The sequence below is a fragment of the Glycine max genome, chromosome 20 (assembly GCF_000004515.6).
Source record: "Glycine max cultivar Williams 82 chromosome 20, Glycine_max_v4.0, whole genome shotgun sequence".
In the NCBI taxonomy this organism is placed as follows: Eukaryota; Viridiplantae; Streptophyta; class Magnoliopsida; order Fabales; family Fabaceae; genus Glycine; species Glycine max.
The window spans coordinates 46482709-46498232 of NC_038256.2; the positions used below are offsets into that span (position 1 = coordinate 46482709).

Consider the following 15524-nt stretch of genomic DNA (forward strand, 5'->3'; position numbering starts at 1 on the left):
GGCGAAAAAGGGTTTTAACTGTTTGAAAAGAAGGTTGAATTGATTTGTTTTTCAAAACACGTACAAATTCGATCAGCACGGGCATTGTATTGTTGAGCGTGAATATAGCTATAGCGCAGAAATTAACTCATGCAGTGAATCGGAAGAGTGAATTTACTGGATCCTTTTTGTCCTATAGCTGGCTGTCAATATTAATGCATAGAATAAAGTGCAGAAGAGGATTCAAAATGGCAAGTTATTTGAGAGAAAAGTCGTTGCTTTATTCTCACTTAACTAACACACTGTGTCGTCTGTGTGAACTGTGTGGAAGCACACAAAAGCATTTTATCGATAGAGTTGATCAATGATCAGGGACAAAACATTATTACCCCTTTAATCCTTTCATCACACACCTTGTTGTGGGTCCTAATAATCAATTAATATTGCTTTATTCCCTCAAATCCAACTCGGCTCTTTCAATATATGCACACACAAAAAGTGAAGTGAGTATATTAATTATTGAGTAAGCTCATATACACAGTTTCATCCAAAAAGAAATTTAATTAATTGATTCAATTCAACTCTGCCAATGAATCAGATCCACATTGGTCAAATTCAGAAGCCAGTTCAGCAAGGAAATCAATCACAAATGGTAAACACTTTCTTCCACAAACGTATATATATCCTAACGTACAGGGCAAAATCAATTTCAATTTGGTCTGCCAAAGAAAAAAGAAAACGCTTTACTATAATTCTTGGACCGCCCACATTCCTTACCTACCTTCTTTACGTCTCCATCCAAAATACCTTTGAATAATTATTGTGATTCTAATAGTGGAAAGTTCATTCATATCCAATCAAAATTCTTCTCAAGGCTTATGGTGTCTCCAGGTGATAGGAAGCTTTCTTCAGTTTTCTAAAACATATCATTATACGTAGTGGAATTGTCAATTTGAGTTATGGACTATAATTAACTTCTTTGATTATATGCACACACTGTGAGCACACGTGCTACAAGCAAAAACATGGTTGGTATCCTTGTTGGTTTCACTATACCTTACCTAACATTATAAATTGTGTTATATAACTAGGGAACTATATATGCGTTTAAAAGTCTATCAAAATTGAATGTGAAGAAAACGACACAATAGAAGAGAACAAATTAACAAATTATGATCATTCTTTATTAATGAACCCTCCCACACTAAGGAAGAGGTTCTACTGCTACCTTTATTTTGAGGAATGAATACACTTATTCACATATATAGCCCTATGTTCCCCTACATATGATATGTGTCATGCATGCATCATTGGTTTCTTGGAGATAATAGAACCTTCCGATATATATATATATATATATATATATATATATATATATATATATATATATATATATATATATAATATAGATGAGCCAATTAAACCAATCAAGACCCGGACCCTAGAATGCAAGCATGCAATTATTTGTTTATTTTTTTGTCGAAATGCATGCTTAAGCTTTGGAAACACACATATATATAGATATAAAAGGTAGTGGTACTAGTGTTTGGCCCCCATGCAGACCAAACATATCTTAACCTCATTTGTATTGCTCTGGGGCTGTTTGATTGGACATAAAGGAACTTGTCATTGTGAATTAGAATAGCACATGATGGATCCATCATGGACCATATATACAAAATATTTCCCCAGTTGTGATGCAACTGCACCCTACTACTACATACATCACTATACAGTTCCCTCATGCATCGAGCAGGGGCAGGGACAAGAATCATCAAAACAACGGCTAAGGAGAAAAAAAACCACTTTGCCAAAGTAGAAAGCGGTTTCGACCACAAACAAGACAAACAAACACGTTCACTCCTCTTCCCCTTTGAGTTTGACATTGACATCGGTAAGGATGTTTCAGAAAAATTTATTTAGATGTGGCGGAATTTAATCACATAAACGAGAAAAGCTACTACTATATATCAGTACCGATGGCAACAACAACTATATATATACAGGCCCTTAACTCAAGTGTCCATAGCTATATATGATCGCCATAATATTTTACCAAATCTTATACTCCAAAATACATACATATATATAGTAAAAGAACATTGTTTTCAACGACAATGATCAAAAAGCTATTCAAAACAATATTAGTTAAAGTTTTAATTATCATAATTTATGAAGCTGATTAATTGTTTGGAATAATTTAATTGTCGCAAAAAATTGTAACGATCGATGTATAATTTTTTATACATATATGCTAGATTTCAGTAAAAATAGAACAAAAAATGTTTTATTAATTTGTGTTATTTTACCTCCAGGTATGCAGATGAATTAAAATGATTTCTAAAATTATAATTGACAACCTTTTTGTCAAGAAATATATCGTAGTACACCTTACAAAAAGAATGAGAAAAGAGAGATGAAGTATAAGGTGGTAGATCAAATTCACACACTGATCACAGTTAATGCTCATGTTTTGCAACTTAACCAATTGAGGATCAGGCATAATTTTTAATTTTTTATGAATTTAATTAAAATGTGTTAATAGTGTAAAAAAATATTATCATATAATTACATATTGATATGCCTTAAAAAAATTACATGTTGATATTTATATATATAGTGCTTACTTTGAAACTTATCCTTAAGATGATTTTTATTAGTTGACAATTATATAAATGAAAATTATAATTATTTTTTATTTGCTCAAATATGAATTATTTTTTATGATAATAAAGTAAATATAATTCTACATGATATGTTTTTAAAAAATAAAATTCAGTTATGTCCAAAACAATTTTTTAAGAAATTATTTTTATACACAATCATGGTGAAAAAAAAAGGCGCGTGACACGTGGTAGTTAGAGATATGTGATGGCTATTATGGCTTTGGGGCGATTGGACTTTCCCGTTTTCCTTTTAAAGTCTATACTAAATGAGATATTGCTAATTAATAACCTTATCTGGGTAGCATGAAAGAATATGTTTAATTTATTGTTTGTCTACTCGTTTTGCTATAAAAGTTGTAATTTTTGACAAATATTATGAAAATATATTTAAACTTAAGCAAATAAATTAAACACGAAATAAATATATTGAAATTAAAGTTAAATTATTTGAGTACTAATTAAATTTGATTTTTTACCGAAATAATTATTTATTTGATTTTATTTTATTTTTTTAGTCCAACTTCAAATTAATTATATTTTTTTTCTTTTAATGAATGAGAAGGTTATGAAAAAAAATTAACAAAATAATAATAACTAATCTGAAATTTATCAGCAAGAATAATTGAAAGATTCTGAGAGAAAGTGGGGTGGAGACAGTGTTGGCGACACTGATCAATAAATAGGTGCGGCCGAGGACAACTGTCGGAACTGGCTTGCATTGCAATAATGGTGCTCGAAAGTTTGTGGCGACGACAATATCGCCGTTACTTACACCCACAATTAATTCCTGTCAACAACTGTTGCTAAAAGAGAAAAATGTACGATTTCATTATTTTATGAAATGAATTTATTTAACCTTACAAAAACCATTTTAAAATAAATGATTTTATATAAGTTTTTTTTAAGAAATAGATAGAATTTATTTCTTAATATAAATAAAAAAGTTATTTTTAAAACAAAATAATTTAAATAAATACACTAAAAAAAGAAAGTTATTTATTTTATTAAAATAAATATTTATTTCATAAGTTTAAGAAAAAAAAGATAATAAATTGATTCATTATCTATTTGGAACAACAAAAAAGCACAACAAGAAAGAAAATTTAAATTTTAAGCTTAAGCTAAAGTAAAAGAAAATAAAAATATTTAATTTTTGTGTCTATAAATCAACTTGGTTGTGAGTTTTGATATTTAATTTTCAAAATAAAAACTCTTTGATAAAAATGAAGTTAACTCAATTTTAAAATGGTTTTACATTCATTTTAAAATCAATAAATTGTTAAATTTAAGATAAATACTCTTAAATCTTATTACTATCACCAGTACACTATCAATTCGTTACTATCATTATTACTATCACTATTGTCACTACTTCTATCATCACTCTCACCATGTTACCTTCTTCGTTACACATGTCATCATCACCATTATTTTTTATAATAAAATGATATAAAATAGAACAACTAATTCATTTTATTCATCATCAATTTGCACAAAAAAAAAATTAAAAACTAAAAACAAAAATATAAACTGAAACTCAAACTTTAAAACTAAATTTGGTTTAAATTTTTTTAATTCTCACAAATAGAAAATGAAAAATCACCCTAAACAAGGATCTTAGTTTTTCTTATCTTATTTTCTAGTTTAATTTGGTCTTCATCTTTTAAAAAAATTATTTTAATTCTTTATCTTATTTAAAATATTTAAAATGATTCTTTATCTTTTAAAATATCACTTTGAAAACACATCTTATTTAAAAGATTCAAAATGATCATTCTAGTATTTAAATATATTCAAAATCGTCATTTATCTATATTATTCAAATGATAAAATAAAATACATTTAAATAGTTGAAGAACTATTTTGAACCTTTAAAATAAGATGGGTATTAAAGTAATTTTTTTAAAGATAAATAATTATTTTAAACATTCTAAATAAGAAAAAGGACCACAATAAATTTTTTAAAAGATAAAAGATGATTTTGAATGAAATAAATAAGATAAATAACCAAATGATCATTTGGCTTGAAAGAAAACACCTTTTGAAAAAATATATTTCATTCTCTATATTATTTTCTTTTCTTTTTTGTCCTTCTATTCTAACGTAACATTAATCAAGGATTAGGTTCAACTTTAGGCTTAAAAATAGAGTTATAATTAGGACTTATTTAGATGCACGACGGTAGAAGATCTTATAAAAAAAACTTATTTAAGAAATTATTATTTGAAAAGTTACTTTTACATAAGTTAATTTGATATTTGGATGATAAACTTTTAATTGCTTATTTAAAATAATATGATGTTTGAATGAAATTGTAAAAGGTATTTTACATAATTAAAATTATCAAAAATGGTATTATATGCTTAGACATTATTAAAACTAATATTTAAATGCTTCTCCTGGATGTGATTAAAATTTCTTTCTCTAGAAAAAGGTTAACCAAAATTTAATAAGCAAAAACTCTTAAAAAATAAAAATGACCTTTTTCTAGTAGATAAGATGCTAGAAGGTCTTTTGGACTCGGCCCTTAGAGATATTATTTTACCTCAAACTAAAATAAGGAGAGTGGTAGGAAGGAATTATTTAAGTGCTAGGTCTCAAATACCGATTGATAATACAAAACAAAAAAAATATTGTTAACAGATTATTTTTAATAAAATTTTATACTTAATTAAAATATATTTGAAATTTTCATTTCTTATTTAATGAATATCACTTCAAAATTTTTATAATCTCAAACACATTTTTAAAATTTATAAGAATTAAAGTCCAACATATATTTATAAAATTTAAGTTAAATTCCCCTTGAATCAACTCAAACACATTTCTTATACTTTACGAGCAACTTTTAATAGAATAATTTTGTTTGTTAACTTTATTTCCATTAGATATAATAAAATTTAATTTATTAAATAAAAATTAGTTACTTATGAGAATAAGATATAGTCTCAGTCATGAGCCGAACAGTTTCAAACTTGCGAGCCCACACAAATTGGATTTTCCATATTCATCTCCAAACCCAAATATTACCTTTCCTCTCTTCAAGAAAGCGGTATTTTGTAGTTTATTTATTTATAAAAGAAAACGGTATTTATAACAAGGCTCCGAACCCAACCAAAATTATAACTGAATTGCCTCAATAATTCTGTTTATACTTTATCCATCACTTGGACGACATAAAATTACTCACTTTTTTCTTTATTCGCACATTAATACCACACTCGAAACTAATAGAGACTACCTTTAAATTTTCACGTAAATAAATAGATGACTTTCTAACGGAGAGATGGGAAGGCTTCTATTTTTTTTTTGTTTACGTGAGAGTAGAAGGTTCAAGTAGTGATACCAATGACTTAATAACGACGAAAATGGTTGAGTTATGGATTTTTTTTATTCACACGAAAAAAATAGATATGTAGAAGTTCGATCTCCATCAATAATAAAGTCATTTATTAGTTCCACTTATTTAATAAGTGTTTGTTTGATTTAGAGTTTAGTAAAAATGATTTTAATGAAACTAATTTTAAAACGTTATATATATTTAGAATGTATATTTAAATTAATTGCATATCTATATTAGGAAATTAATCTAAATATATCGATAATTTTATAATGTCTTTTAATTATAAAATGACATATATAATAAGATTAATGACTTTGGTACCATTAACCCCATGAATCAAATTACGTGAAATTATTCTAACTTAATTAATAATTTTTAGTTTAACTTTTTTGCATTAAGTATTTGAAGGAAAATTGTTGCATATAATATTTTCATATGGCTTGAGCATAATTGTTTCCTATAAATGAATGATACAAGTGATATGTATAGAAAAGCAATTCACTTAAAACGTGTTTCCATTAGGAGTGTTTTTGGGAAAAAATAACAAAAACAATATGGGGTTAAAAGGACAACACACACACACAGAGGTTGGGAATAGCAAAATCCTTATTTGCATAGGAGTAAATGCGTAATTGTCCGCAAACCGGAAATTCAAGCTGCATGTCAATGAAGGAACACCATGATCCATTGACCCAAACCTAATTTGGACACTTCGTGGACTCAACAATCAACGCTGGACAGTTCTTCCTGCACCTCATCTTTGCTACTTGCGCCTCCTTTAACTTTATAAGTTTTACATAATTCCAAAACTACCCTGCAGCTCCCCTTTGTCTGCCTTCTGAAATAACTATTCTAGGATACTATTTTTGGTTTCCAGAAAAAATAATTCAGAACAATCTCAATACTTTTGAAAAATAGAATATGAAAAAAAATTATGAACCGACGACAGTCTGGTAGAATAAAATAACTTGGGCGAAAATCAAAGATTAGCAAATCGTACAGTCAGGATCTACTTATCTGCAGCAAAGGAGATGCTACCCAAGTTCCTTCATATAAGCAGGACACTTCATTAATTGCAATTTGTTTATACTACAATTGAGATTGCGATACAAAATCTAAGGTGCATGTGATTCACCTCCGCAGACTAAGCTATTCTATTGATAATTTGTCTCAAGTAAACTGGTGCCTTGAGATCCTAAACAAATATAGAAAGTTACAAATATTACAATACTAATATCATAAATTTATGAATCGTGTGTGTATGGTGAAGCGGTCAGGAACTAGTAGACAATTAAAAATGGAGAAGACACACTGAGTAACTGTGGACGATGACACTCTTGCATCGCCTATTCTACGGCAAACGCACTTGCAACAGTAATGGTAATGTTGGGATTTTCAAAATTACAGGGTGCAGTTAGCAAAACATGGAGTGCAAGGTAGCAACTGCTGTTGCATCAATAAGGTTCATCCCGTGTACTCACGACAAAATAAAAATAAAAAGGCCATATGGTGTTGTAGCAAATGAAAGATTTTGACAATGACAAAAATCAAGAAGCAAAATACGTTTCATGACGTCTTTAACTAAAAAAAATCATACATTTAAATTAGTTTATTTTATTCCAATAACAACTTGTAATTAAAAGTGACTTAAAATAGTTTGAAGAAGAACAATTTTACTCCAATAGTAACCGGTCTACTTTACGTTCATAAGCTAATAAGACTAAAATATTTTCTCTAAACTCATATATAAACAAAAAAATAATTTTGTTCGTTGGACTTACACAAAAATAAATTTAATTAATTTTTGTCCTACTTAATGCTATCAATCATTCTTAAAACACTTTTATTTAATTCTTTCTATTTTTAATAATTTTTTTTATTCATGATAACAAATTTTAACGAAAGATATTTTAGAAATAATTTCATTTTTTACTTGAGATTATTAAAATTAAATGATGTCTATTAGATTTCTTAATTAGTATGAAATTAGTTATATGTGTTTATATATAAATCTAGAGGGAGTATAATATAAGAGTTTGATAAAAAAAAAATCAATAAAGATACAATATGCGATATAGTCTTAAAAAAAGATACAATGTGGCTTTTTATATTATTCAATGTTTGATACACTAAATAATTTCTTTGAAATTTCATATCTTATCATAATTTATGTTTGAGATGGATCAAAATAATATCATAATATGATTTTTGTGACAATATTATTATTTTATTATAATTGCGTGATATTTTTTAATTAATTTCCTAATAATCTTGTTCGACATTTAATACACTTTTTTATTCTTTAAATAATATTTTTTCATAACATTTATCTTTAATATTTTGGCATGAATTATATATATTATTTCATTTTGTTAAAATTGTAAAAATTATAAAAAAAAACTAACTAAAAGATCAATGAGACAGTGATAATTGTAAAAATTATCAATGATAATTATAGAATAACAATTCTAAACCTTCTTACGACGCGCTTTTTTAACTCTCTTGCTTTCTTTATATGATAAATATTAAATATTTTTTATATTCGTAAGACTTTAATACATATACATTTTCTTTAATACTTTTTTTTATATAATATTACGTTTTGATTATATATATAAGAGAAAAATACTTATTTCATTAAACAAATAAAGATAGTTAAATTAGTTAAATTTAGTAAATAATTTGTTATAAATTTAAATTTTATTTAAAAATATTCATATATTTAAATTATTTAAGTAATGATTATATTTAATGACACCATTTATATGAGGAATATTTCTTTGGGTGTCACTTATATTATGAGTAGTCAAATGAATGCATTTACTTTCGTGAAAAATGAAAAATGAGTTAATGTTTCAATTATAAACTTAGAATAAATTATTGGCATAAAAAACAATAATTAATTAGTAAACCTACGATAAATTAATGGTATGAAAAAAGTCAATAATTAATAATTTAAAAGTGGTCTATATTTCTTATGATTAGAGGAAAAAATATTTTCATATATATAGTGGAAAAAATAACACTAGTAGTACAAGAGGATTTGTATATACGATTATATAGCATTGATCATTTTATAATGGATGATTGCAATGCAACCATGGAATGGGCGGTAGACGAAACATAGGAATCATGTCATTATTGTTGTTGAGCTCTATGCCGTGAACAATTTTGGTAAAGGATTACTACAAGCATCAATATTCAAGTATACAAGCGCACCATAATTGAAGTATGAAGATAACTTCTTAATTCTTTTTTCAGACACATATATCAAATCAATGTAGCCACATGGGGGACCTTAACCATAGGATGCATAATATAAGGGCAAAAGAAGTCTACACTCGATGACTTAAATGTATTATTATTAATAGAAAGAAAGCACCATTATGGTAACCAAGCCAGGAATAAGTTGAACACGGACATCCTTCTGATCATCATGCCCACATCATTCATGTGCAGTATAATTAATTATTACCACGTAGAATAACCATCATTCACGCCAAGTGAATACTATTATACTATTTAAGAACTTATATATGCATTGTTGAGTATAGCTAGGTAAAGAAAAAAAATGGAACTGAATGATGATTGAAAGTGGATATTAAAAGAAGAAAATATTAGGGTAAATATAGAATCGAACCAATTGATACAAAACAAAAATGAATATAAAATATTAACCACATTAGAGTCGGGGAAAGGACTTTATATGAAAAAAATATTAAATTATAAAAATATTAATGGTTGCGTCAAATCCTGTCTATGATAGTTGTTGTGTCAACATAAACGGTACTATATAGCAGCCGCCAACAAAATTAGCTTCCAAGGTTTTAGAGTTCACGTGGTACTCGACACAAATCCCACCACGCTTAAGAGTTGATTTTCCTCTTTTTAGAGTTAACTTTTGGGTGACGCTAACGCACTGGTTTTTTTTTTTTTTGTAGTGTTCTCTTGAAATTATTGGTCACGTGAGAGGATTTCCCTTGGAATAAGATCATGCATGCATTTGACCTTATGGTTGGTTTTGAACAAACTGAAAATAATAAAATAAATAACCGTTGAAAAAACATAATAAAAAGGACATTCTATTATTATTTTTTATTTATAGTTTAAAAATATAATCAATATATGATTTTTAAGGAAAAAAACAATATATTTGTAATTCGTTTTGTTTATGCCTTTTGTAATTGGAAAGTTAAAATCAATAATATTTATTTAAAATTACTATTAATTCAAGCAAAAATGTGAAGGACTTCTCTTGCATACATCAAATTTATGTCTTTTAAATATTCAATTTTTTAAAACTTTACTTATTTGATATCTATTAAAAAATAATAAAAAGAACATAAGCTAAATAAGAAAGAACTCATTTATGATAAGAAAAACGTTAGCAACACATTTTTTTTAATTGATTAAAATTTACAAAATTAGAAGAAAAAAATATTAAATGTGATGTAAAATTCAATTAATTTTATTACTTTTAATAAATTTTAATCAATTAGAGACTGTATCCAAAAGAGTGTATTTATAACATTTTCCTTTTGATAAATATAGTGGTGAAAGACAATAATAAATTATATTGTAATTTATATAAATCATTGTTTTAATAAAATTTAATGAAAGTATACAGGTGGAACTTTTAGTAAAGATTGCACGTTTCATTACAAGAAAGTTAAACATGATTGTATGCATAACTTATATGCACCCCCACTCTCTCACTTGGTCCACTGATGAATTACTCAAACCGAAATGGAGGAATTTGTATCCTTCTCTTTCTCTTCCTCCTTCCTTTTGCTGCGGCACAACATGGCAACCAAAACGAATCGTATTACAACAAGTTCAGCCCTTCCATGGCGATCATAATCGTGATCCTCATCGCCGCGCTGTTTCTAATGGGCTTCTTCTCCATCTACATCCGCCACTGCTCCGGCTCCCCCTCCGCCAGCATCCGCAACCTCCCTGCCGCCTCCGGGAGGTCGCGGCGCGGCTCGCGCGGGCTCGACCAGGCGGTGATCGACACGTTCCCGACGCTGGAGTACTCGACGGTGAATATCCACAAGCTGGGAAAGGGGACGCTGGAGTGTGCGGTGTGCTTGAACGAGTTTGAGGACACCGAAACGCTGCGTTTGATCCCCAAGTGCGACCACGTGTTCCACCCCGAGTGCATCGACGAGTGGCTAGCTTCCCACACCACTTGCCCCGTGTGCCGCGCCAACCTCGTCCCCCAGCCCGGCGACTCCGTCCACGGAATCCCCATCCTCGACGCTCCTCAAGGCATCGAGGCCCAACAGCAACAAGACCCCAAGGCCGAACCTCAAGTGCTGACACTAAACCAGACGCTGAACCGGAACCGCACCAGAGGCTCCCAGTCGGGCCGGCCCCGGCGGTTCCCGCGCTCACACTCGACCGGCCATTCTTTGGTCCAACCTGGCGAGGATACTGAACGGTTCACTCTGAGGCTTCCCCAGAAAGTTAGAAAGCAGATACTGCAGAAGCCGGAACTGCATCGCGCGAGAAGCTTGGTTATCTTACCGAGAGAAGGTAGTTCGCGGCGGGGATATCGAACCGGTGAGGGAAGTAGCAGAGGGAGGTCCTCGAGGCGGTTGGACCGGTGGGTTTTCAGCATGGCGCCGGCTTTCTTTGTGAGAGCGTCGTCGATTAGGTCGCCCAGGGTGGCCAATAACGGCGCCGACGGAACTTCCGCTACTGCGCCTTTGCCGCCTGCTGTGGAGTCTGTTTGATTTCAATATTTTATTGTATTTATCGATTTTTCTTACTATAGAATTTGTAAGATGTGTATAATATTTGGCACACGTTGAAGATAAACAACTGAAATTCTATTCTGGATCACGATAGTTTCCTAAGTCGTAATCTTGGTCATCAGTTCAGATATCAGAAATATATAAAAACGGAATGCGCAACCAGAAATTGGGGGTAGATATACAGAACTGATTCCTGTTCGAAAGGGTGGGGAAGGGATGTTTTCTTGTTTGGTTGATGGCGCAGGACATTGAATCCACAATTATGGGAATTATTAGCATGTTTATAAATTAGGACGTTGATGTTGATGCTATGTTAAAAAACTCTGCATCACTTTATACTACTTTGTTATTTTTGTTTTACTAAGAAAAAGAATATATTTTCTTGTTAACTCTTGGTCTTCTTCGCCCCGAGAATTTTGCATGCACATTGGACAAGGAAGTTTCTTCCTAATAAAAATTTAAACTTTCATAAAGCGAAATTATCGGCTCTACAAAGGCTGAATTCTTTTTATATTTTTTCCCAACTAGACTCATACTTGAATAAAAAGAGAGCGTGTCTGTGTTTGTTCTATGATTTTTCTGGGTCCATATATATGTGAGTGTGTGTTGTGAAAGACATGCAAGAGAGACATGCAAGAGAATGAGGTGCCTTCAGCGATAATGCGACTGCGTGCGTAGGAGACAAGAACCAAAACCTCGTTGGTGTTTCTATTACCAAAACCTTCTAAAATTCGCCACATATGCCCAATATTCAGTATTCTTGTTGTGGTACAACCACAACCACTGCTCTCATGTACTCTTTTGCCTTAATTTGTGTCCTCTAAATCGAACTATATGCTATCTCACTTTCTTGCCTAATGGTTGCTCCAAGTCCTCTTTCCTATTTTGCATTACAACGAACTATGCATAATTATATTTTAAAACAAGTTACTGTAGTTCTATATATGCATAAAAAATATTGTTAGGGTGTAAGAACTTAATTATTTAAAACATTTTAAAACCTAGGGTGTGAGTCTGACTACAAATTTTTATAAGTACTTATTTAAAGATTTGATCAAATTATAGAATTTAAAAATAACTTCACTAACTTTTTTTAATCACTTAATAACTTATAAAAAGTCTCTAAAATTTCTCAACATATGTTATTAATGGTAATAAAGGAGTAGAAGCGGATCGGATCCAATCCGCGAATCTGCTAAATCCAATCTAATCCAGTTAAATAGATTTTTATGGGTTAGATTGGGTCATTGAATTGATAGTTTTAGTTTAATAAATTCAATTAAAATTTGATGAGCTTAGAATATTAGATGCAACCAAAGCTTAACTCGATCTGGAGCCCTTACATCCCTATTAGGCAGCAAGCACCATATTAACACCTCGTTATAAAATCCATATTTTAGCCCTCTAATTGGAACTGGATTTAAAAGTCTTAATCCTTTCCTAAACTCTGTTCAAAGCATAGTCTTGTTACTCGTCGTGGGTGATTACGACTTCCTTGAATGAATATGTATTCTTTTCTATGAAAGTGTTTTCGTTCTGTTCGAAGTTTCGAAGGTATTTCGGCCCCACTTAGTCACCTACCCTTAGTGGTTGTGTCTGTTGCAAAGAAACGTTCAACAAATGTGGCTGTTAACTACTAACTAGCTGCCAAGTAGGACACTGCATAGCGAAACGAATTTCAATGCCTCTCAATTATTTATGCTTGGTAGCTAATGTAAGGGGGCCAATTCTAGCAATTGTAGTAGTGCTTAAAGTAGTACTAGTAATTAATTGGACAGAAGGGGCACGTTGAATCAGTGAGTTTGGTGAACGCTTCTGTCTTAATTAATGGACTGTAGTACTAGCAATTAAATACAGCACTAGTATCTTTAATTATTAATTGATGGCTTACTTTGTTCCTAATGCTTAATTTCTTGTGTTAACTCAATCAATTTGTCTTCCTAAATGAAGCGAGCCATCAGGAGTCCTTTTTTTAGTTTAATTAGTAATTCAATTCAAAGTTTCCAACTACTTTCCCCACTTTTCACCGGTGTTATTTAAAACTAGTAGTAACTACTTGCACTGTTACACAGCGCACAGAATCCCTGTTTCAACACTTGCTAGCACCCACCCACCTATTGCTTGGTGTTTGCCTTTAATGATGTATCTTTCAATAGCCACCAACCCATGCCACCAATAGGGATAACGTGAAAATCTCCACGAAACTTTTATCTGTTGCTATGTTGTAGCAAACATTTGCACTGCCTTGCATTAATTAATACCACATTAGACTTGGTATAACAAGAGAGTTTTTTTTTTTTTTTCATGGGATGAGATGTGACATTTACAGTTTTGTTCTTGTATAGATAGATCGCTGAAGCTGGGATGGGAAAGAAATCAGATGTTATTTTTTTAGTATAAAAAGTCTTATATAATAAAATGTAAAATAAGTTATTACTAATAAAAAAAAGGGGTTGAAATTTTATAACATAAATAAATACGTGATAAATTATGAATACATAAAAGGATACTCTTAACTTTTCATAAGATATTTACATTTGTGAAAGGAAGGAAAAGAAATAATTTGTTGTTTATGTTGGAGCCTGAAGGAGGAAGCATAGGAAGTGGTTCTTATCTCCTAGCTAGGGTGGGTTGTTCTTCTGAAGATGGTCTCTTTGTTGAAAATATTATAAAACCAGTCCCCATCCGATAGACTTCAGCTACGAGGGGAATAACAAGAACGGGTGTCGTGTTTTGCAAGCTACCTTTCTTTTCTCCCTTTTCTTAGAAAAAGCAACCTACGTCCACAATGACTGAAGGAGAGTCACAGGAGCGTTAGGCATTAGATTCATAAAGAAAACCCACTAACTTCTCCCATAAATAAATTTTATTTAATACAAGATAAATCATACAATCATGATTGACAAATTATCTTATTTCACATAAAATTCTCTCATACGTATCATGTCTGTTATACGGCCCATGGTGTTCGAATGGGCCCATAAGATCTCGTTTTAGAAGGCCCAAACTCGTCAGTAAGGCTCTAACAAGTCCAATGATTATGTAAATCGGAGTAGCCTTTCTATTTTAGCAATGAACAATATAGAGTGCAGCACAAACAACTTAAAGATTTAACAGTAAGAAATCTGGGTAACGCATTTCACGACCTGGGCAAACTGCAAAGTTTTCCATGCATCAATTAAACAAGTTTCACAACTGAGAAAATCCCCCACCCCCAAATAATAACATCTCAAACTGAGTTGTCCAATCCAATGATAAAAGAGATCAGCTAACATTCATTAGAATTTAGAACTGATACTGGAAAAAATGATAGGAGGTGCTTGACATATCTAAAACAATATTTAAGTTAATACCAGTTTCATAAAATAATATACATTAGAATTGGTCTTAATGAAATCACGTTATCTACAACATCTTTTTGAACCAATTTAATAATATTATTAATGTTTAGTCATTCTTGGAGAATATTTTTTTTGAATTTTTAGAAATAATATAAACAAGAGTAAATAATACTTGCACTCCCACTATTTTTTCTAAATTATATCTGACACTCCTCTTTTTTTGCACCCTACAAAAAATTTCATAATTGTTTAGTTCATATTATGCCTAGACTTCCTCCCTTTTAAACACAACATGTTGGTCATATGACTTTTAATAAAAATTTATGTCTAAAATATTCTCACTTCTTCCTCACACTCTCCTAGGATACGTATCCAGCCGTATCCGTGGAGTATCGGTGTCGGATACGGGTGCGACACCGATACTTTTCCTTTTTTC

The 15524-nt window shown here is 30.6% G+C and overlaps 1 protein-coding gene across 1 annotated transcript; it reads left to right on the top strand.

Annotated features, from left to right (window-relative positions):
- Positions 1 to 10623: 10623 nt before the first annotated feature.
- On the top strand, positions 10624 to 12080 carry LOC100783688 (E3 ubiquitin-protein ligase ATL6). Its single transcript, XM_003555545.5, has one exon. It carries the CDS (start codon positions 10716 to 10718, stop codon positions 11724 to 11726), a length of 1011 nt encoding a protein of 336 aa, XP_003555593.1. The 5' UTR covers positions 10624 to 10715; the 3' UTR covers positions 11727 to 12080.
- The last annotated feature ends 3444 nt before the right edge of the window (positions 12081 to 15524 follow it).

Excerpts from the sequence above, each read along its gene's own strand:
- LOC100783688 (XM_003555545.5), top strand. The coding sequence starts at position 10,716 with ATGAATTACTCAAACCGAAATGGAGGAATTTGTATCCTTCTCTTTCTC.